A 23,150-nucleotide genomic window follows, 5' to 3' on the forward strand; every position below is an offset into this window, starting at 1 on the left:
TGCACTGCCGTGACGCCCTCCTGTCCGGGTGGGGGTAACAGGACCAGAAATACACTTCAGTAGAACATGTTCCATAGCTACAAACGATGAAATGAATGTACGCGAGGACAGTAAACAAGCGTTGGTCCTGAGAAAGAGGAAGTGTTTGCAGGCGTTGAGTGCAAAAGTATTCTCCAGTGATGGAGGTAAATTAGGGAGAGGTGTGGTTGGTGGCAAATAGTAAACATCCTGCTTGGTGTGTCGACTTTGTGGGTGAACTTCTATGTTTCAATAATGGCTTTTGCAGCTTCTCTGTTCTCAGGCTGCCAAACATGTCTTCCCCCCTGGGACTTGACTCTCTGTTCACATGCAGGAGGAAGAGCAAAGAGCAACATGCCGTCACTTTGTCTGGAAGTTGCAGTCAAGCGCTCGGGTCAGACGAGGAAATCCCACCCTTTTCTTTAAACGTGCCAGAAAACAAAAAAATATTCTCTGCCTTTCAAAGTCATCAAACGCTACCAGCAGTGGATGTTTAAAAAAAGCCATCTTTATTTACAGCGTTTTTAGGATCTTTGTCTATACCAGGGGTCGGCAACCTTTACCAGTCAAAGAGCCATTTTGACCAGTTTCACAAATTAAAGATAACAATGGGAGCCACAAATATCTTTTGAAATTTAAAATGAAATAACACTGCATACAAAGTTTTTTTTCTTGCTTTGTGCTATGTATAAACCAAGGGTCTCAGACACGCGGTCAACACCTTAATATGAAAATTGAATGTTAGTGCGGCCCGCAGGTTTTATATGAACTCTTCCGGGCTACATTATACACCCCCGCTACCAAACCCCGCCCACCTCAACCGACGCACAGGCGGTGTGAGGGAGCAGGGTTGGGGTGGGGGCGGGGTTTGGTGGTAGCGGGGGTGTATAATGTAGCCCGGAAGAGTCAGGGCTGTATGGGATTCTGGGTATTTGTTCTGTTGTGTTTATGTTGTGTTAAGGTGCAGATGTTCTCCCGAAATGTGTTTGTCATTCTTGTTTGGTTTTGGTTCAAAGTGTGGCGCTTTATTAGTAAGAGTGTTAAAGTTGTTTTATATGGTCACCGTCAGTGTAACCTGTGTGGCTGTTGACCAAGTATGCCTTGCTGTCACTTACGTGTGCAAGCAGAAGATGCATATAACGAGAGGCTGGGCTGGCACGCTGTTAAAACAGATTGTAGAGGGCGCAAAATGCTGTACCATCATGGCATGCACTTATTCTTATTGTAAGGGTGAAAATCGGAGAATACTGATCCCGGGAGTTTTCTGCGAGAGGCACTGAAATCCGTAAGTCTCCCGGGAAAATCGGGGGGGTCGGCAAGTATGCAGCTGAGCCGCATCAGAGTGATCAAAGAGCCGCATGCGGCTCCGGAGCCGCGGGTTGCCGACCCCTGGTCTATACCATTGAGGTGTCCTGACTTTTTCCACTGAAAAAAATAATTAGGTGAAAATAGAGTATTATTATTATCAACATTTTGATTTTTTTCCCTTACATTCTGCATTTTTTTCTGCACAAACACATATTGCAAAACTATGTTACAGTACATAAATCACCAAAAAGGCTTTTCTCTTCCAAATGCAAGTGGATAAACACAAATATCAACATTGTTATCGTAATTTTCGGACTATAAGCCGCTACTTTTTTTTTAACCACGTTTTGAACCCCGTCTGTGCTTTATACAACGTTGCGGCTAATGTATATATTTTTCTGAGTTCACAGGCTTCACACTACGCCAGTAAAGGTAGCCTCGTCACATAAGACCGATGAAATACCCCAACGGGTCACGGTGGACTAATGAAATTGTTCGCATTAAATCAAACACATCATTCAATCAGCCATTTAGCGCATTATTGACTCACCCTCGTCATAGAGTAGAAACGACAAACTACACACAATGAGGTGAAGTGTGGGAGGGTTGTTGAGGATGGTGGTGGGGGGTGCAAAACTATCTCAACCCTCAAATCCCTATAAAAGAATATATTTTTTTATAGAGATTTTGAGATATTTAATTTTTTTCAGTGATTGACCTTACATCATATTATTTTTTATGAATATTCATATTTTATGTATTGTAGTTTAAAAATGTTAACAAATAAGATAATTTGGTTTTCCCCACATGGAAAGTCTTGTTTCAAGGTTCTGCAACCACCAGAGGATGCATAAATTAAGAATTGTAAGTCGAGTAATGCTTCTTTTCAGAATAAAAATATTTATTTATATCTTAAAAGTCTTGGCAATTTCTAGATATACCATTCTTAATTTGTAGTCTCATTAAGTAAAATTAACTAGCAGCATGGACAGATGAGTTCACTATTTTTCCCCTCTAAAATCTAGTCTTTTTAATTACATTTTTTCGTCAGCTCTTTTTTGCTGTCAATGTATTGCAGGCGGATGTGCAACCATATTTAGTCTAGATCAGGGGTTAAATGGTAAATGGGTTATACTTATATAGCACTTTTTCTAACCTTCAAGGTACTCAAAAGCGCCTTGACACTATTTCCACATCCACCCATTCACACACTGATGGCCCTAACCACCACCCATCAGGAGCAAGGGTGAAGAGTCTTGTTCAAGGACACGACGGACGTGACTAAGTTGGTAGAAGCTGGGGATCGAACCAGGAACCCTCATGTTGCTGACATAGCCACTCTTTCAACCGCGCCACGCTGTCCCTTGGGTTGGCGACTTTGTGTCTATTTGAAGAGTTCAACGTATAGGATGCATTATTTATATTTGTTTTAACTATTAAATGAACCAAAAATATTACTTATTTTATCTTTTTTTATTTTTATTTTTTTTTATAAATGTCTGTAATGAAAATGTCAATAAGGGATTTTAAATCACTGCTATGTTGAAATTGTTACTGTTGTTGATACTTATTTTTGTTTGACTGCTTTTAGATTGTTTTGTGGGATGTTTGTGTGTCCTCTTGGGAAGTTATGTGATAAACAGGAGGGCAATGTTAGAATAATTATGTATAAGTTATCACACAACTCTTATGCTATAGTTATTATCAATTGTGCTGAAGTTGTACTTTTCTGTCCGTGCAAAGGCACAACTTGTAATTGCGAGTTGTCTCATATCAGCAGTTTGTTTACAGACCCTGCCTGCTGACAGCCGAGGACGGACATCGAGTACCTCAACGCAGACAAAACAGAGACAGGGCGAAATCACGGGTGCCAGCACATATCCATTCTGAATAATCATGTATTATGTTTACTGGGGCTGCTTGCATTACCCCTCCCTTTAGAAGCAGCGTCAGTGATGTTAACTAGGGAACTCCCAAATAAATAGAGGAGCACGTGGGACTGTACCTTAGAGCGTAGGGTGAAGCTGTAACTGAGTGTACAGCCCAATACGTCTCTCCTCATGAGCCAAATTTAACTCTGTCTCTGCTTGATTCCTTGCTTCTTGTCTAGTTTAATAGTTTGGTGTTTGAACCTGACACTGTAATGATAATGTCAATGAGGGAATTTTAATCACTGCTATGTTGAAATTGTTACTAATGTTGATACTGTTGTTGATAATATTCATTTTTGTTTCACTACTTTTAGATTGTTTTGTGTCACGTTTGTGCGTCCTCTCAATTGCTGTTTATTGCTATTCTGAATGTTGCTGGGTCGGGTTTGGTTTTGGAATAGGAATTGCATTATTATGGTATTGTTGTGTATTGTTTTCCATCCATCCATTTTCTACCGCTTGTCCCTTTTGGGGTCGCGGGGGGTGCTGGAGCCTATCTCAGCTGCATTCGGGCGGAAGGCGGTGTACACCCTGGACAAGTCGCCACCTTATCGCAGGGCCAACACAGATAGACATTCACACACTAGGGCCAATTTAGTGTTGCCAATCAACCTATCCCCGGGTGAAGTGTGAAGTGAATTATATTTATATAGCGCTTTTTCTCCAGTGACTCAAAGCGCTTTACATAGTGAAACCCAATATCTAAGTTACATTTAAAGCAGTGTGGGTGGCACTGGGAGCAGGTGGGTAAAGTGTCTTGCCCAAGGACACAACGGCAGTGACTAGGATGGCAGAAGCTGGGATCGAACCTGGAACCCTCAAGTTGCTGGCACAGCCACTCTACCAACGCAGTCACGGGGGAGAACATGCAAACTCCACACAGAAAGATCCAGAGCCCGGGATTGAACTCAGGACTACTCGGGACCTTCGTATTGTGCGGCACATGCACTAACCCCTCTCCCACCGTGCTGCCCTGTGTATTGTTTTGTTGGATTGATTAATTAAAAAAATAAAAATTAAAAATTAAAAAAGAGTTCAACATTTCTTGACTGTCTGTGAGGCCATGAAAGGAACTTTGACTGCTCCAGGATACCAAAACATTTTGGACAATTCCATGGGATGGCACTTTAAGTTCATAGGTGAGTAAAAGGCAGGCGGCCAAATACTTTTGGCAATATAGTGTATTTCCCATATAGACCATAATAACTTCTTTCCATCAAGTTATTTGAATGTTACATCAAGATATATACGTGTCATTTATGTACAATATAACAGTCGTCATCTTTCAAACTCCCCTCCAGCATGTAGGAATGATCAAATATCTGAACCTCAGTATTGTTGGAGCTTGCGTGACAGAAATATAAATAAGAAAAGAAAAAGGAAACACGGAAAATAACAAAGAATGTACAAGAGAATCATACTTGCCAACCTTGAGACCTCCGAATTGAGGTGTGGGGGGGGTTGAGGTGGGCGAGCTTGGGGGGGGTTTGGTGGTAACGGGGGTGTATATTGTAGCCCGGAAGAGTTAGGGCTACAAGAGATTCTGGGTATTTGTTCTGTTATGTTTATGTTGTGTTACGGTGTGGATGTTCTCCCGAAATGTGTTTGTCATTCTTGTTTGGTGTGGGTTCACAGTGTGGCGCATATTTGTAACAGTGTTAAAGTTGTTTATACAGCCACCCTCAGTGTGACCTGTATGGCTGTTGATCAAGTATGTCTTCCAGTCACATACGTGTGTCTGTAGAAGCCGCATACAACATGTGACTGGGCCGGCACGCTGTATGTATGCTGAAAAAGCGGACGCGACGACAAGTTGTAGAGGACGCTAAAGGCAGTGCCATCACGACACGCCCTCAATATTGTTGTCCGGGTGAAAATCGGGAGGAATTCGGGAGAATCGTTGTCCCGGGAAATTTTCGGGAGGGGCACTGAAATTCGGGAGTCTCCCGGAAAAATCGGGAGGGTTGGCAAGTATGAAGAGGATCTATTTTTTCTTCATTGCACGTCCTTGAGTTGTGTGGAGAAATCAGAAGATAACCTGGGACTGATGTGATGACAGTCGTATGGTGCGGCGTATCCGTGACGGCCAAAAAGAGTTTGACTGCGTGGCATCAACGTGTGCTGTAGATTCCACTCCCCCGAGTCTCGTAAATCCAGTGGAAAGACGTCACAATGACATTTCTTTGAATGTGCTGGAAAATCAAAGTTTCTTCAAGATGGAGATTTCCTCTTCAAGGACACATAGGTGTGGTGGGGGAAAGTCCCGGTCACACAAAGGGGCTGTCTGATCGGAATATGTCGGAGTAGCTTTTGACAGTGTTCTGCTCGGTGTGGCTCTCGATGCTGTAGCAGCGGTGGACCTCGGTGAGCGACGACGCCGCGTAGGAAGCCGAGCGGAAGAGGTCGGCGTTGGCGAACGTGCCGGCGAACTGCATCTGCTGCTGATTCCAGTGCCTCCGCAGGACTGTCTGGACCTGAAGGCAAGGTGGGGTCGAAGGTTAGAGGTGGCATAGAGTTGCTGCGTCTTAATTTGAATGGACGGAATGCGCTTATGTCAGCGCATTATTGACTCACCCTCGTCATCGAGTAGAAACATCCAAATACACACAACGAGATGGGTCTGAGGTTGAAGTGGGGGAGGGTTTTTGAGGTTGGTGGTGGGGGGGTACAAAAGTCTTTTAACACCCCCCCCCCCCCCCCGCCCCCTTTGCAAATTATTTGCGACTTGCTAAGATTTAAAATTTTATTTTTTAGAGATTTTTAGATATTTACTTATTTTTAGTGATTGAATTTGCATCATAATATCATTCTGATATATCTATCCATCTCTATCCATCCATCCATCTTCTTCCACTTATCCAAGGTCGGGTCGCGGGGGCAGCAGCCTAAGCAGGGAAGCCCAGACTTCCCTCTCCCCAGCCACTTCGTCCAGCTCTTCCCGGGGGATCCCGAGGCGTTCCCAGGCCAGCCGAGAGACATAGTCTTCCCAACGTGTCCGGGGTCTTCCCCGTGGCCTCCTACCGGTCGGACGTGCCCTAAACACCTCCCTAGGGAGGCATACGGGTGACATCCTGACCAGATGCCCGAACCACCTCATCTGGCTCCTCTCCATGTGGAGGAGCAGCGGCTTTACTTTGAGCTCCCCCCGGATGGCAGAGCTTCTCACCCTATCTCTAAGGGAGAGCCCCGCCACCCGGTGGAGGAAACTCATTTCGGCCGCTTGTACCCGTGATCTTGTCCTTTCGGTCATAACCCAAAGCTCATGACCATAGGTGAGGATGGGAACGTAGATCGACCGGTAAATTGAGAGCTTTGCCTTCCGGCTCAGCTCCTTCTTCACCACAACGGATCGATACAGCGTCCGCATTACTGAAGACGCCGCACCGATCCGCCTGTCGATCTCACGATCCACTCTTCCCTCACTCGTGAACTCCGAGGTACGTGAACTCCTCCACATGGGGCAAGATCCCCTCCCCAACCCGGAGATGGCACTCCACCCTTTCCCGGGCGAGAACCATGGACTCGGACTTGGAGGTGCTGATTCTCATCCCAGTCGCTTCACACTCGGCTGCGAACCGATCCAGTGAGAGCTGAAGATCCTGGCCAGATGAAGCCATCAGACCACATCATCTGCAAAAAGCAGAGACCTAATCCTGCAGCCACCAAACCGGATCCCCTCAACGCCTTGACTGCGCCTAGAAATTCTGTCCATAAAAGTTATGAACAGAATGGGTGACAAAGGGCAGCCTTGGCGGAGTCCAACCCTCACTGGAAACGTGTCCGACTTACTGCCGGCAATGCGGACCAAGCTGACACTGATCATACAGGGAGCGGACCGCCACAATCAGACAGTCCGATACCCCATACTCTCTGAGCACTCCCCACAGGACTTCCATTTTTAGAATATTTGTTTCTAAATTATCTCAAAAACTTTGTGTTACATCGAGGGTCTGGTGAGAAGATAAAAGCTGTCTTTGAAAGTAAGACTCCTAAAACTCCACTATGTAGGGGGCAGCAAAATGAAGGTGTTCTGTTTTCTTTCATGTATGGTAATCAACAGAAAGATATTGTTCTAACCCAAGGACTTCAAAGCGGAGAGAAGACAGGATCTGCCCAATTTCCAGACGACCTCTTTTTGAAACTCCTTTTTGAACTGGTTTGCGAACGTCTTTTTGAACTATTTTATGGACCTCTTTTGGAACTATTTTACCAACTCTTTTTGAACTGACCTTTTCTGTGAATAGCTTCCGACCTTTTCTGTGAACTTTTTGCGACCTTTGTCCTTTGGAAACAGCGGTGGCCATGTGGTCGGGGAGGGTCCAAAATAAAAGAAGGAGGCGTGCAATCTTTTGGCAGAGCGTGCTGAGATACTGTTCAAGGGTACAGTGTACAGACGACTCTCCTCAATATTGAGTCCAAATTGAATTCTGTCTCTGTTTAATTCTTTGCCTCTTGTCTTGTTTAATAGATGTCATCAGTGTTTGAACCTGACAATCACTTTTATCTATTGTAGTTTAAAAATGTTAACGTTGAGAAAATAAAAAATAAGATATTTTGGTTTTCCCCACATGGAAAGTCTTGTTTCAAGATTCTGCAACCACCAGAGGATGCATAATTTCAGAATTGCAAGTTGAATAGTGCTTAAAAGTCTTGGCAATGTCTAGATGTACACATCTTAATTTGTGGTCTCATGAAGTAAAATTAACTAGCGGCATGGACAGATGATTTCACTAGTTTTTAGTATTCTATTTCTAAAATCTAGTCTTTTTAGGGACCAAGTCCCTTTGGGACAGAGGACCCTATTGTATTTCTAGCGTTTTATTATTATACCGCCGCCTCTTTGAGCTGTAATTTGACCCCCTTAACATGCTTCAAAACTCACCAAATTGGACAAACACATCAGGACTGGCGAAAATTGCGATCTAATCAAAGAACCAAACCCTAAAACTCAAAATTGCGCTCCAGCGCCCCCTAGGAAGAAATCACAGACAAAACTCCCTGTAACTCCCAGTAGGAATGTCGTAGAGACATGAAACAAAAACCTCTATGTAGGTCTTACTTAGACCTATATTTCATACACTGACAAGTCCCAGCAAAAATCAACAGGAAGTTTGCAATTCCCCCTTCAAAACAAAAGTTGTGTAAAAACAGTCACCTTTTTTCAAACATTATCTCCTCTGAGCGCGTTTGTCGTGTCGGCTTCAAATTAGCACAGAAGAGAGATTGAACCCTTCTGATTAAAAGTTGATGAGAGATTTTTAATTACTGCTCCGGTTTGGATTTTATGAGCCCTCAAAGTCGGTCCCGTCCATCGCTGCTTGCAGCTTTGATTGAATCTTACTTTTCGTCAGCTCTTTTTCGCTGTGAATGTATTGCAGACGTATGTGCAAACATCAAGTGTTGCTTACCTCCCCGTTAAAGAAGCAGAAAATGGTGGACACAAGCAGACCCTGCAAAAGAGATTTTTTTTTTTTTAATGGATCATGAAAATGCCTCAAACCCTTTACCAGCTGAGAAGAAAATGTTCTTGGTGCGTAGGTGCTGACTCAGTACCGACCTGGTAATGCATTAGGATCTCCATGATGTAGAGATAGATCTCCGAGACCCAGTGCTCCTGAGGCTTGTAGGGCAGCAGCACAAACTGAATGCCGAGCAGCGGGATGAGGATGAGCGTGGCCCTCACCGCCCTCATGTACAGGCTGGACTCGGCCTGGTGGGTCACTCTCAGCTTCGTGATGAGAACCCGCACGATGTTCAGCAAGAAAAAGAGGTTCACCTTGACGCAGAGAGGCGAGTCAGCTGCACTGCAAAAACTGAACTCTAAGTAAGATTAAATATCTGAAATAAGGGTGATATTTGCTTATTTTCTGTCTGATAAGACAGAATCGATTAATCTGTCGATTATTACTTCGATTAATCGATTAATAAAAGAGACAAACAATATTTCTATCCTTTCCAGTATTTTATTGGAAAAAAACAGCATACTGGCACCATACTTATTTTTATTATTGTTTCTCAGCTGTTTGTAAATGTTGCAGTTTATAAATAAAGGTTTATAAAAAATAATAATAAAAAAAAAATTAAAAATTAAAATAATTTAAAAAAAGTAGCCTCTGCGCATGCGCATAGCATAGATCCATCGAATCGATGACTAAATTAATCGCCAACTATTTTTATAATCGATTTTAATCAATTTAATCGATTAGTTATTGTAGCCCTAATAGAGTGTTTTACTTATTTTAAGGGGTTTGGTCCTAAATGATCTCAGTAAGATATTACAGCTTGTTGCTGAGATTTGATGACCTATATTGAGTAAAACATGCTTGAAACTAGAATATCAACTGTTGCAAAGCTGTGTCATCAACACTCACAAGTATAAAACTACCTTTTTAAAGTACCCGTATCTTTCGGAGTATAAGTCGCACCGGAGTATAAGTCGCACCTGCCGAAAATGCATAATAAAGAAGGAAAAAAAACATATATAAGTCGCACTGGAGTATAAGTCGCATTTTTGGGGGAAATTTATTTGATAAAAGCCAACAACTAGAATAGACATTTGAAAGGCAATTTAAAATAAATAAAGAATAGTGAACAACAGGCTGAATAAGTGTACGTTATATGAGGCATAAATAACCAACTGGTATGTTAACGTAACATATTATGGTAAGAGTCATTCAAATAACTATAACATATAGAACATGCTATACAATCTGTCACTCCTAATCGCTAAATCCCATGAAATCTTATACGTCTAGTCTCTTACGTGAATGAGATGAATAATATTATTTGATGTTTTACGCTAATGTGTTAATACTTTCACACATAAGTCGCTCCTGAGTATAAGTCGCACCTCCGGCCAAACTATGAAAAAAACTGCGACTTATAGTCCGAAAAATACGGTAATAATTTCTTATTTCAAGCATGAAAAAAAAAATCATGACTTCGACACAATTGTGTATCATAATTAAAACAGAGGACTTTGCTGTTTTATTTTCAATTAAACAATAGACAATACGTACTCATATAGTAGTACAGTTGGCACAGTACAGTAAACATTTACATTTAACATGTGACATTTCTAATAATTTTGAACAGAAATAGTTCATGCACATTCAGATGAATTCTTCAAAATTACAATTAAAAAGAGCACGCACTTGGCGCGATGATGTCATGTTATCGATGAAAAAATGCATTTTTAGACAATATGATTTGCCTGAGCGGCTAGGAGACCCCGAGAGTAACAAGCGCTTGCCTTGTTGCCTTTCCATTAAGAACAATAAATTAGTTTTTAGTATAAGTTTGCTGGTTTCAAGAAATGTAATGCCGAGCGCATATCATTATGTCAAGATAATGCATACTTGCCAACCTTGAGACCTCCGATTTCGGGAGGGAGGTGGGGGTGGGGGCGTGGTCGGAGATGGGGCGGGGCGTGGTTGGGGGCGTGGTTAAGAGGGGAGGAGTATATTGACAGCTAGAATTCACCAAGTCAAGTATCTCATACGTATATATATATATATATATATATATATATATATATATATATACATCCTGAAAATATGCAAACAAAACTGTGTTTGGATAATTGATACTTCAAACTTGCATAAATAAATCTCAAGGAATATAACATAACTTGGCTTCTGAGAGTTTCAAAATGTAATGAATAAAATGCTAAAGTTGTTGATAAACAAGCAATTATTTTAATAATTAAATATGGTCATTTTAAATGAATTATTATGATAATTTAAAATCAATTATTTCAAATATTTTTATTTTAATGTATAATTCTATGGCTGGATGTAATAAGGAGTCAGGAAAAAATACAAAGAAAAATACAATTAATTTTGATGTTTTTAGCAAAATATAGTAAAAATGAAAATCTTTTTTTTTTTTTTAAATTAATAAATATATGTATTTTTAGGTAAGATAAACATAATAATACAATTTATCTCTAGTCTGGATGATTTAGTTCTTGTCACCCTGTTGTCCTCCCGTCATGAAAAAAGGCTGTCCTCACTCAGGTCCGCATGGAGCTGGAGGGGGCGTGGCCTCCAGCTCCGGCTGAAAATCGGGAGATTTTCGGGAGAATATTTGTCCCGGGAGGTTTTCGGGAGAGGCGCTGAATTTCGGGAGTCTCCCGGAAAATTCGGGAGGGTTGGCAAGTATGAGATAATGGCACTAGCATTTACTTCATTTAAGAATATTTTTCAACATATTGAGCAAAAAGGTCAAAAAAAAATTCCTACCAAGAAAAGTGCCCTTGTTATTAGTGAGAATATACTTATTTTAAGGTATTTTGTGGTTCATTGAAGTTAGCTAATTTGACTTGTTTTGGAAAGTCTTGACAAGCCAAATTTTCTTGTTCTATTGGCAGATAATTTTGCTTAGTTCAAATAAAATACCCCTCATTTTTGTAATTTTTAGGGACCAAAATGTCCCTTTGGGACAGAGGTGAAACGACTGGGTCGCATAGTGATGCGGGTGTGGTTCTCCCAAGGATGCAGACGGCTTCGGACACAGCTTGCAGGTAGGAAAATGATTTATTTTAAATATAAATCATATGATGGATAAACAAAAAACATGCATGTAGCACAAAAGGCAAAACAAAAGGACTAGCGTGGGAGCTAGCAGGAAAAAATAGCATAGCGTGAAAAGCTAGCGGGAATCTAAGTTGTCGTTAACAGTTGTATGGGAACAAACTACGAAGCCAGCCAGAGTGAGGCCAGAGCAAAGACTAAATAGCCCTCTGATTAGTGCCCGGGCAACAGGTGCGCGTCCCGAACACTAACCAGAGGCAGGTGAAAGTAATCAGCTGACATGGCAACTGAACACAAACAAAATCAAATGTGCTGAAAACATATGTGACGAGAAACATAAACAAACTATGATCCGTGCAGCGGATCGTAACAAGAGGACCCTATTGTATTTCGTGCGTTTTATTATTATTATTATTCCGCCAACTCTTTGAGCTGTAATTTGACCACCTTAACAGGCTTCAAAACTCACCATATTTGACACACACATCAGGACTGGCGAAAATTGCCATCTAATAAAAAACAAACAAACCCAAAACTCAAAATTGCGCTCTCGCGCCCCCTAGGAAGAAACACAGACAAAACTGCTTGTAACTTCCGATAGAAATGCCGTAGAGACATGAAACAAAAACCTCTATGTAGGTCTGACTTAGACCTAGATTTCATACATTGACATCCTACAGCAAAAATCAACAAGAAGTTGGCAATTCCCCCTTCAAAACAAAAGTTTACTAAAAACAGTCACTTTTGCCTCTTTGAGCTGTAATTTGGCCCCCTTAACATGCTTCAAAACATGGACACACACATCAGGACTGGCAAAAATTGCGATTTAATAAAAAAAACCAACCCCAAAACTCAAAATTGCGCTCTAGCGCCCCCTAGGAAGAAAACACAGACACAACTGCTCCTAGGAAGAAAACTCAGACAAAACTGCTTGTAACTTCCAGTAGGAATGTCTTAGAGACATGAAACAAAAACCTCTATGTAGGTTTCACTTAGACCTACATTTCTTATATTTACAACCCCCAGCAAAAATCAACAGGAAGTTGGCAATTCCCCCTTCAAAACAAAAGTTTACTAAAAACAGTCACTTTTGCCTCTTTGAGCTGTAATTTGACCCCCTTAACATGCTTCAAAACATGGACACACATCAGGACTGGCAAAAATTGCGATTCAATAAAAAAAAAAACCCAACCCCAAAACTCAAAATTGCGCTCTAGCGCCCTCTAGGAAGAAAACACAGACACAACTGCTCCTAGGAAGAAAACTCAGACAAAACTGCCTTTAACTTCCAGTAGGAACAAAAACCTCTATGTAGGTCTCACTTAGACCTACATTTCTTATATTGACAACCCCCAGCAAAAATCAACAGGAAGTTTGCAATTCCCCCTTCAAAACAAAAGTTTTCTAAAAACCGGTCACCTTTTTTCAAACATGATCTCCTCTGAGCGCGTTTGTCGTGTCAGCTTCAAACTAGCACAGGAGAGAGATTGAACCCTTCTGATTAAAAGTTGACCAAAGAGTTTTAATTACTGCTCCGGTTTGGATTTTATGTGCCGTCAAAGTCGGTCCCGTCCATCGCTGCTTGCAGCTTTAATTGTTCTTGTTTTTGAACACTGACTTTTTGCAGCGTGCCACCTGAGCAGGCTTTTCCCTGAGTAAGCGGGGGTTTGACACTTACCACCAACGCGGCGCAGATCGGCCCGTGGATGATGTATAGTAGGGAAGTATCCGAGCTGACCCAGCATCTGTCCAAACAAAACATCATTATAACACATGAAAACAACTGATTCACATCTACGTTCTTTGACTAGTCTCACTTGTCATTGTAGTAGCAGTGGCGTCCTATTGAATGCAACACCGCTGGCACCAGCGGGAAACCTGCGCAAAGACCAGATCGCATGCTTGACTTGTCCGAGGAAGCTCAATGGGTTTTTTTTCCCACAGATCCGTGCTCACCCCAGCCCAGCAGATAATACCACATCAGGTGCTGCTTCTCCGCGAACACGGCCACCACAATCAGCGTGTGCAGGTAGATGCCCTCGCACAGCATCCAGAAGTAGTTGCAGCTCAGCAGGTAGAGGTGGACGAACATGAGCAGCTTGCAGCTGGCCTGCGAGCGCGGCAACGACAAAATGACCACATGACCATCTCTGGGAAGGAAACAACCATTGGGGGGGGGGGGCCTCACCGAGTCGTTATGCGTGTGTCCTTGTTTCTTGACCACAGTTGTCAGCCACACGACGGTGATCGTGGAGTTCAGGACAAATGAGACGAAGAGGTTCTTGTGCAAGGTGATCCTCTGGCAGCTCAGACTCCTAAAGAGAGGTTCTGCTTGAGTATAGTCCAGGTTGATTCAAAAAGTTTAAATATGGTGTGATTACAAACCCCGTTTCCATATGAGTTGGGAAATTGTGTTAGATGTAAATATAAACGGAATACAATGATTTGCAAATCCTTTTCAACCCATATTCAGTTGAATATGCTACAAAGACAACATATTTGATGTTCAAACTCATAAACTTTATTTTTTTTTTGCAAATAATAATTAACTTAGAATTTCATGGCTGCAAGGGGCATGTTCACCACTGTGTTACATGGCCTTTCCTTTTAACAACACTCAGTAAACGTTTGGGAACTGAGGAGACACATTTTTGAAGCTTCTCAGGTGGAATTCTTTCCCATTCTTGCTTGATGTACAGCTTAAGTTGTTCAACAGTCCGGGGGTCTCCCTTCTGCTATTTTAGGCTTCACATTTTCAATGGGAGACAGGTCTGGACTACAGGCAGGCCAGTCTAGTACCCGCGCTCTTTTACTATGAAGCCACGTTGATGTAACATGTGGCTTGGCATTGTCTTGCTGAAATAAGCAGGGGCGTCCATGGTAACGTTGCTTGGATGGCAACATATGTTGCTCCAAAACCTGTATGTACCTTTCAGCATTAATGGCGCCTTCACAGATGTGTAAGTTACCCATGTCTTGGGCACTAATACACCCCCATACCATCACACATGCTGCCTTTTACACTTTGCGCCTATAACAATCCGGATGGTTCTTTTCCTCTTTGGTCCGGAGGACACGACGTCCACAGTTTCCAAAAACAATTTGAAATGTGGACTCGTCAGACCACAGAACACTTTTCCACTTTGTATCAGTCCATCTTAGATGAGCTCAGGCCCAGCGAAGCCGACGGCGTTTCTGGGTGTTGTTGATAAACAGTTTTCGCCTTGCATAGGAGAGTTTTAACTTGCACTTACAGATGTAGCGACCAACTGTAGTTACTGACAGTGGGTTTCTGAAGTGTTCCTGAGCCCATGTGGTGATATCCTTTACACACTGATGTCGCTTGTTGATGCAGTACAGCCTGAGGGATCAAAGGTCACGGGCTTAGCTGCTTACGTGCAGTGATTTCTCCACATTCTCTGAACCCTTTGATGATATTACGGACCGTAGATGGTGAAATCCCTAAATTCCTTGCAATAGCTGGTTGAGAAAGGTTTTTCTTAAACTGTTCAACAATTTGCTCAGGCATTTGTTGACAAAGTGGTGACCCTCGCCCCATCCTTGTTTGTGAATGACTGAGCATTTCATGGAATCTACTTTTATACCCAATCATGGCACCCACCTGTTCCCAATTAGCCTGCACACCTGTGGGATGTTCCAAATAAGTGTTTGATGAGCATTCCTCAACTTTATCAGTATTTATTGCCACCTTTCACAACTTCTTTGTCACGTGTTGCTGGCATCAAATTCTAAAGTTAATGATTATTTGCAAAAAAAAATTTTTTTTATCAGTTTGAACATCAAATATGTTGTCTTTGTCTTTGTTGTTAAAGTTAACTTAAAGTACCAATGATTGTCACACACACACTAGGTGTAATGAAATTTGTTCTCTGCATTTGACCCATCCCCTTGATCACCCCCTGGGAGGTGAGGGGAGCAGTGGGCAGCAGCGGCGCCGCGCTCGGGAATCATTTTTGGTGATTTAACCCCCAATTCCAAGCCTTGATGCTGAGTGCCAAGCAGGGAAGAATGCTGGTATGAGCTTTTAAACATAACCCGTTAACTGCTGCCAATCAAATGGTGAATAAGATACTCTTTAGGGTTCATATGTTTGTAAATGTGACTGTGATGAAGTCAGTGCCTCACCAGCCATCAACCTCACCGCATGTCACTGCACTGTACATAAAGCGGTTCTCCTCGTTAGTAATAAATTCTAATGTTGGATGTTCACTCCTTCACACAGATGATGTATGCACTAATTAAAGGGGCAGAGCTTTAAGAGACATTTTAGCTTTTATATTTTATAAGATATATTTTTTGTAAGAACCACAATTAATAAATATATTTCAGTGAATAACTAATTGTTCAAACCTGTATATAAATATGTACATAAAGTGTTGTAATTATATTCCAACTCCGCGTTCTTCTCACAAATAGATGCCTGTCCTGTGGGAAACACTGTTAGTGATGTATCAGATATATCAGATTGTAGGTGTGTTTTTTTTTTTACCCTTCGCGTTCATATTTCGCTGTGTTTTTCGCATTTTTGTTGCGTTTCGCTTGATTGTAAAATATGTCAATGGAGAGGGGGTGTGACGTTCATATGTGGTCAATATTCAGTGTTTTATCGTTCATAGAAAGAAAAAAAACATTCTATTCCGTTTTTTAAGGCGGTCTGTCATAACGTTTTTAGAATTAAATCAGACATTATTGTGAGGTTTTGTATTAGTGTTCCTAAAAATAAATATATCGGCCTCCAGACACATTTTTTTCTCTATATTTGTCCCCCCCGAGTCAAAATAATTGCCCAGGCCTGTCCTAACTCAGAAATTGACAGCTAAGTCAACCAATCATTTTGTCCACTTCCGCTGAGTCTTTACTTCCTCATTTCGGCTTTGCCATACTTGCCAACCCTCCCGAATTTTCCGGGAGACTCCCGAAATTCAGCGCCTCTCCCGAAAACCTCCCGGGACAAATTTTCTCCCGAAAATCTCCCGATTTTCAGCAGGAGCTGGAAGCCACGCCCCCTCCAGCTCCATGCGGACCTGAGTGAGGACAGCTTTTTTTCATGACGGGAGGACAACAGGGTGACAAGAACTAAATCATCCAGACTAGAGATAAATTGTATTATTATGTTTATCTTACCTAAAAATAAATATATTTATTTATTAAAAAAAAAAAAAAACTAAATACATTTTTACTATATTTTGCTCAAAATATCAAAATTAATTGTATTTTTATTTGTATTTTTTCGTGACTCCTTATTACATCCAGCCATAGAATTATACATTAAAATAAACATATTTGAAATAATTGATTTTAAATTATCATAATAATTCATTTAAAATGACCATATTTCATTATTAAAATAATTGCTTGTTTATCAACAACTTTAGCATTTTATTCATTACATTTTGAAGCTCTCAGAAGCCAAGTTATGTTATATTCCTTAATATTTATTTATGCAAGTTTGAAGTATCAATTATCTAAAGACAGTTTTGTTTGCATATTTTCAGAATGTAGATATCTATCTATATATATATATATATATATATATATATATATGTATGTGTGGGAAAAAAAATCACAAGACTATTTCATCTCTACAGGCTGTTTCATGAGGGGGGGTACCCTCAATCGTCAGGAGAATCTCCTGACGATTGAGGGTACCCCCCCTCATGAAACAGGCCTGTAGAGATGAAATAGTCTTGTGATTTTTTTCCCACACATACATATATTGCGCTCTACTACGGTATCGAGCACTATTTTTTGGATAACCTTATTAAGACATATATATATATATATATATATATATATATATATATATGAAATACTTGACTTGGTGAATTCTCGCTGTCAATATACTCCTCCCCTCTTAACCACGCCCCCAACCACGCCCCGCCCCACCCCCGACCACGCCCCCAACCCCCACCTCCCGAAATCGGAGGTCTCAAGGTTGGCAAGTATGGGCTTTGCAGACATGAACAAAATGATTGACTGAGCTGTCAATCTGGAATTTTGGCACTGTCCCTTTCCAGTTTCTGAAATTGTAAAGTGTTTCATCTTTTGTTAATTTGTTTTCTGAAATTGTAAGTTGTTTGCTCTTTTCTGTTTGTATTTTCTGAGATTGTAGTTTGTTTCATGCAATGAAAGTGTTTTGCACTCCCAGGCCACCGTGATGTTGTGAAACTTAGAGGCAGAGGTGGGTAGAGTAGCCAGAAATTGTACTCAAGTAAGAGTACTGTTACTTTAGAGATTTATTACTCAAGTAAAAGTAAGGAGTAGTCACCCAAATATTTACTTGAGTAAAAGTAAAAAGTATGTTGTGAAAAAACTACTCAAGTACTGAGTAACTGATGAGTAACATACACACACATATCATATATATATATATATATATATATATATATATATATATATATATATATATATATATATATATACACATACATTGATATATACAGTATATCATTTATATTTATTTATTTTGCCGTTTTTGTTTACATGTTAAAGGTGTTTTAATGAATATACATGCATGTTTAACACATATAGATTCCTTTCTTTCATGAAGACAAGAATATAAGTTGGTGTATTACCTGATTCTGATGACTTGCATTGATTGTAATCAGACAGTAGTGATGATAGCGTCCACGTTTTCAAATGCAGGAGAAAAAAAGTTCCTCCTTTCTGTCTAATACCACATGAAAGTGGTTGGTTTTTGGTATCTTATTTGTCCAGCTTCCATATTCGTTTTCACACACTTTACAAGAAATACATTGGCGGCAAATTCCGTAGCTTGCTAGCTTGTTTGCGCTGGCTTTCGGAGACTCTTATTTTGAAAGCGCAGGCGCGATGGAGCGGCACTTTTATTGTGAAGACAGGAACTGTGCAGTCAGTCTTTAGGCTTTTGACGGGATGTACGGTTGAAATAAAAAAGTGTCTTTTTTCCTTCACACTTTTGATTGATTGATTGAAACTTTTATTAGTAGATTGCACAGTACAGTACATATTCCGTACAATTGACCACTAAATGGTAACACCCCAATAAGTTTTTCAACTTGTTTAAGTCAGGTCATGTGACCGCCTGGCTCTGTTTGATTGGTCCAACGTCACCAGTGACTGCATCTGATTGGTGGAACGGAGTCAAACGTCACCAGTGACTGCATTTTATTGGTGGAACGGAGTGAAACGTCACCAGTAAGGCAGGCACTTTGAAGGTCTGTCTGACAGACCAAAACAAACAAAGCGTGCATTAACAGATCGATAAAAATTAGTAGCGAGCTGAATGTAGATAAAAGTAGCGGAGTAAAAGTAGCATTTCTTCTCTATAAATATACTCAAGTAAAAGTAAAAGTAAGTTGCATTAAAACTACTCTTAGAAGTACAATTTATCCCAAAAGTTACTCAAGTAGATGTAACGGAGTAAATGTAGCGCGTTACTACCCACCTCTGCTTAGAGGCCATCAAAAAGGGTGAGATGTCTCTTGAGATTTAATTGGTTTAAAATGGCAAAGTTTTAAATAGATGTGTGTGTGTGTGTGTGTTCAAATGTAAGAACACGGAAGATTGTCTTCTATTTGGTGTATTTATTAGGATGTGACAGCGTTGGCATTCTAACAAAGAATCTGAGGTGAAAGCACGATGAGCTTTGTTCTTTTAAAAGCACTCACAAAAAAGTGAAAAAAAGAGTTGACAAAAATGGTTTTAAAGTTCATTCTAAACATATTCCTTGTGCTTTTCATATTTGTTTTTTTTTACCTTTTTGTCTCCCTTAATGTTATTACCCTCTCTTACAGCATCCGTTACATGTAAATGTGTCATTGTCAATTATGCAAATTAGACAATGGCGCCCTTAACACACACACACACACACACACACACACACACACACACACACACACACACACACACACACACACACACACACACACACACACGCACATAGACACACAAACTCTTGTATTTGTTACCTTCTTGAGACCTGAGAAAAATGCCTACCTCTTTAGGACCAGCCTTTCTAGATATATAAATATGTGTATTTACAACATTAATAATATATACAAACTATGCAAATATAAAAAAGCTTGTTGTGAAAAATGAGTTGGAATTTCACAAGAAAAAGGTCACAATTTCACCAGAAAAAATTTTAATTTTGGCAGTACTGTAATAAAAGTTGTAATTTTACTCAACGCAAGTCAAAATGTTCCAAGAAAAACTGAACATTTGTGCAATATTATGATAAAAGTTGGAATTATACTCAATAACAGTCGAAATTTTACAAGAAAAGCTTAACATTTTGGCAATTTGATGGAAAGAGTCGTACTTTTACTCGACAAAAGTCACAATTTTATAAGAAAACCGTAAAATGTTGGCAATATTATAATAACAATCGGAAATTCACTTGGCAAAATTATGACAAAAGTAATCGTTTTACTCCAAAAATATCACTGTTTTACAAGAACAAAAAAATGGCAATTTTGTGATAAAAGTCCGAATTTTATATGACAAATGTCACCGTTTTGCATTAAAAAGTAATAATTTGAAGAGAAAATAGTGCAATATTACAGAAACAGAAATAATATGAGCATTTGTTCCCAATTTTATAAGAAAAAAGTCGACGCATTATGAGAAAAAGACTGCTTTTAGTGAATTTATTATTATTATTTTTTTTTTTTGTATTTGTAATTGGTTTTTAATCTTCATTATTTACTTCAAATTATTACAGTATGTCTCTACATACATATTTATTTTATACATTTTGGCCAAAGGGGGCGCATTTCAATTTCTTTCACACACTTGTTATTCCATATGTTGGCCAGAGGGGGAGGACTTCAACATTTTTAAACACACTTGTTATTTCATATGTTGACCAGAGGGGAAGCACTTTTGAAACCGACACAGTCAATTTGAAAAATACTTCCTTTTTGGGACCACCCTAATTTTGATGGATGTCACCACCAGGGGTGCAAATGAGACATTTTCTATTAGATGCAATGGTTTTCTGTATTAGGACCATGATTTATGTCATCACTAGTTCACACCTCCTCATATGGAAGGTACTCTTCCTTGTTGGGTGTCTCAAGAAGGGTAGAAATACAAGAACACACACACACACACACACACACACACAAACACACACACACACACGCACACAGACACACAAACTCTTGTATTTGTTACCTTCTTGAGACCTCCGATAAATGCCTACCTCTTTAGGACCACCCTTTCTAGACATATAAAGATGTGTATTTACAACATTAATAATATATACATACTATGCAAATATAAAAAAGCTTGTTGTGAAAAATGAGTTGGAATTCCACAAGAAAAAGGTCACAATTTCACCAGAAAAACTTAGAATTTTGGCAGTATTATAATAAAAGTTGTAATTTTCCTCAACGCAAGTCAAAATGTTCCAAGAAAAACTGAACATTTGTGCAATATTATGATAAAAGTTGGAATTATACTCAATAACAGTCGAAATGTTACAAGAAAAGCTTAACATTTTGGCAATTTGATGAAAAGAGTCGTACTTTTACTCGACAAAAGTCACAATTTTATAAGAAAACCGTAAAATGTTGGCAATATTATAATAACAATCGGAAATTCACTTGGCAAAATTATGACAAAAGTCATCGTTTTACTCCAAAAATATCACTGTTTTACAAGAACAACAAAAAAATTGGCAATATTGTGATAAAAGTCCAAATTCTATAAGACAAATGTCACCATTTTGCATTAAAAAGTAATAATTTGAAGAGAAAATAGTGCAATATTACAGAAACAGAAATAATATGAGCATTTGTTCCCAATTTTATAAGAAAAAAAACGACACATTGTGAGAAAAAGACTGCTTTTAGTGAATGTATTATTTTTTTGAATTTTTTGTATTTGTAATTGGTTTTTAATCTTCATTATTTACTTCAAATTATTACAGTATGTCTCTACATACATATTTATTTTATACATTTTGGCCAAAGGGGGCGCATTTCAATTTATTTCACACACTTGTTATTCCATATGTTGGCCAGAGGGGGAGGACTTCAAATTTTTAAACACACTTGTTATTTCATATGTTGACCAGAGGGGAAGCACTTTTGAAACCGACACAGTCAATTTGAAAAATACTTCCTTTTTGGGACCACCCTAATTTTGATGGATGTCACCAGCAGGGGTGCAAATGAGACATTCTCTATTAGATGCAATGGTTTTCTGTATTAGGACCATGATTTATGTCATCACTAGTTCACACCTCCTCATATGGACGGTACTTTTCCTTGTTGGGTGTCTCAAGAAGGGTAGAAATACAAGAACACACACACACACACACACACACACACACACACACACACACACACACACACACACACACACACACACACACACACACATACACAAATATAGATGGGGGAAACACTGATGCACTTACTTAAAATGGAAGAATATCGCCAGTGATATTGTCAATGAGACCAGTGAAAGTCCGTGGCCAATCATGACCAGGTAGAAGTGAGTCATCGCCGCCTTCAAGGAAAAAACTAAGTTTGTCAATTTTGCAGAAAATATTCCATGTGTTCCATGTGTGCTTGATTTGCTCTCACCGTGCCGTGGTGTGTTGTGTTGGCTTTACAGTTGGTAAAGTTTGTCCATGTCCGGTTGCTCTCCGGATGGCGGCCCCACTCGCCCGTTTCCGTGCAGACTTTGGACGCGATTGCTGTCAGCCAACACAGAGTTACAGTGAAATTCAAACATGCACCAAATGCATTTGAAGTCATGGAACATTAAAATATGTTTGTAAATGTAAAGGGGTCATTCTGGGTGTCTCATTCAGTAAAAAAAATTTAAAATTCCATTCCATTTTTTAAGGCGGTTTGTCATAACGTTTTTAGCATTCAATCAGACATTATTGTGAGTTTTTGTATTAGTGTTTCTAAAAATAGGACCCAAGCACACATACTGTACAGCAGATTTTCACAGCTTACATACATACATACAGTATATATATATATATATATATATATATATATATACACACATACATACATACATACATACATACATATATATATATATATATATATATATACATACATACATACATACATACATACATACATACATACATACATATATATATATATATATATATATATATATATATATATATATATATTGTGGAAGTCGCTTCCTAGCAGTTCCACTGAGGACACGGCACAAGAGCCAGCTGTGTCTCGCCGTCAGCACTGCCATGCCCCCGTCTGATGGTGCTCTGTCTTCAGCACCATGGACATAGGCGGTGACCTTTGCTCCTGCAGGCGCGCTGGTCACACTCTCCCTCCACACACACACACATATATATATA

The 23,150-nt window shown here is 39.8% G+C and overlaps 1 protein-coding gene across 2 annotated transcripts in view; it reads right to left on the reverse strand.

The window, feature by feature from the left end:
• Positions 1-369: 369 nt before the first annotated feature.
• Positions 370-23,150, reverse strand: part of LOC133622531 (calcitonin gene-related peptide type 1 receptor-like) — a 39,397-nt gene continuing 16,616 nt past the window's right edge. The window contains exons 5-13 of one of the 2 annotated variants that reach the window (XM_061985356.1): positions 22,390-22,502; positions 22,221-22,312; positions 13,980-14,106; positions 13,748-13,901; positions 13,609-13,669; positions 13,470-13,536; positions 8,815-9,033; positions 8,666-8,707; positions 370-5,731 (exon numbers count right to left, since the gene is read on the reverse strand). In XM_061985356.1, coding sequence (XP_061841340.1) covers positions 5,525-5,731; positions 8,666-8,707; positions 8,815-9,033; positions 13,470-13,536; positions 13,609-13,669; positions 13,748-13,901; positions 13,980-14,106; positions 22,221-22,312; positions 22,390-22,502 — 1,082 coding nt within the window. In that variant the 3' untranslated portion in view covers positions 370-5,524. Of the gene's footprint in view, positions 5,732-8,665; positions 8,708-8,814; positions 9,034-13,469; positions 13,537-13,608; positions 13,670-13,747; positions 14,107-22,220; positions 22,313-22,389; positions 22,503-23,150 lie in introns of both variants that reach the window. The other variant, XM_061985355.1, reaches the window with a different exon arrangement.

Source organism: Nerophis lumbriciformis, linkage group LG23 (genome assembly GCF_033978685.3).
Source record: "Nerophis lumbriciformis linkage group LG23, RoL_Nlum_v2.1, whole genome shotgun sequence".
Classification (NCBI taxonomy): Eukaryota; Metazoa; Chordata; class Actinopteri; order Syngnathiformes; family Syngnathidae; genus Nerophis; species Nerophis lumbriciformis.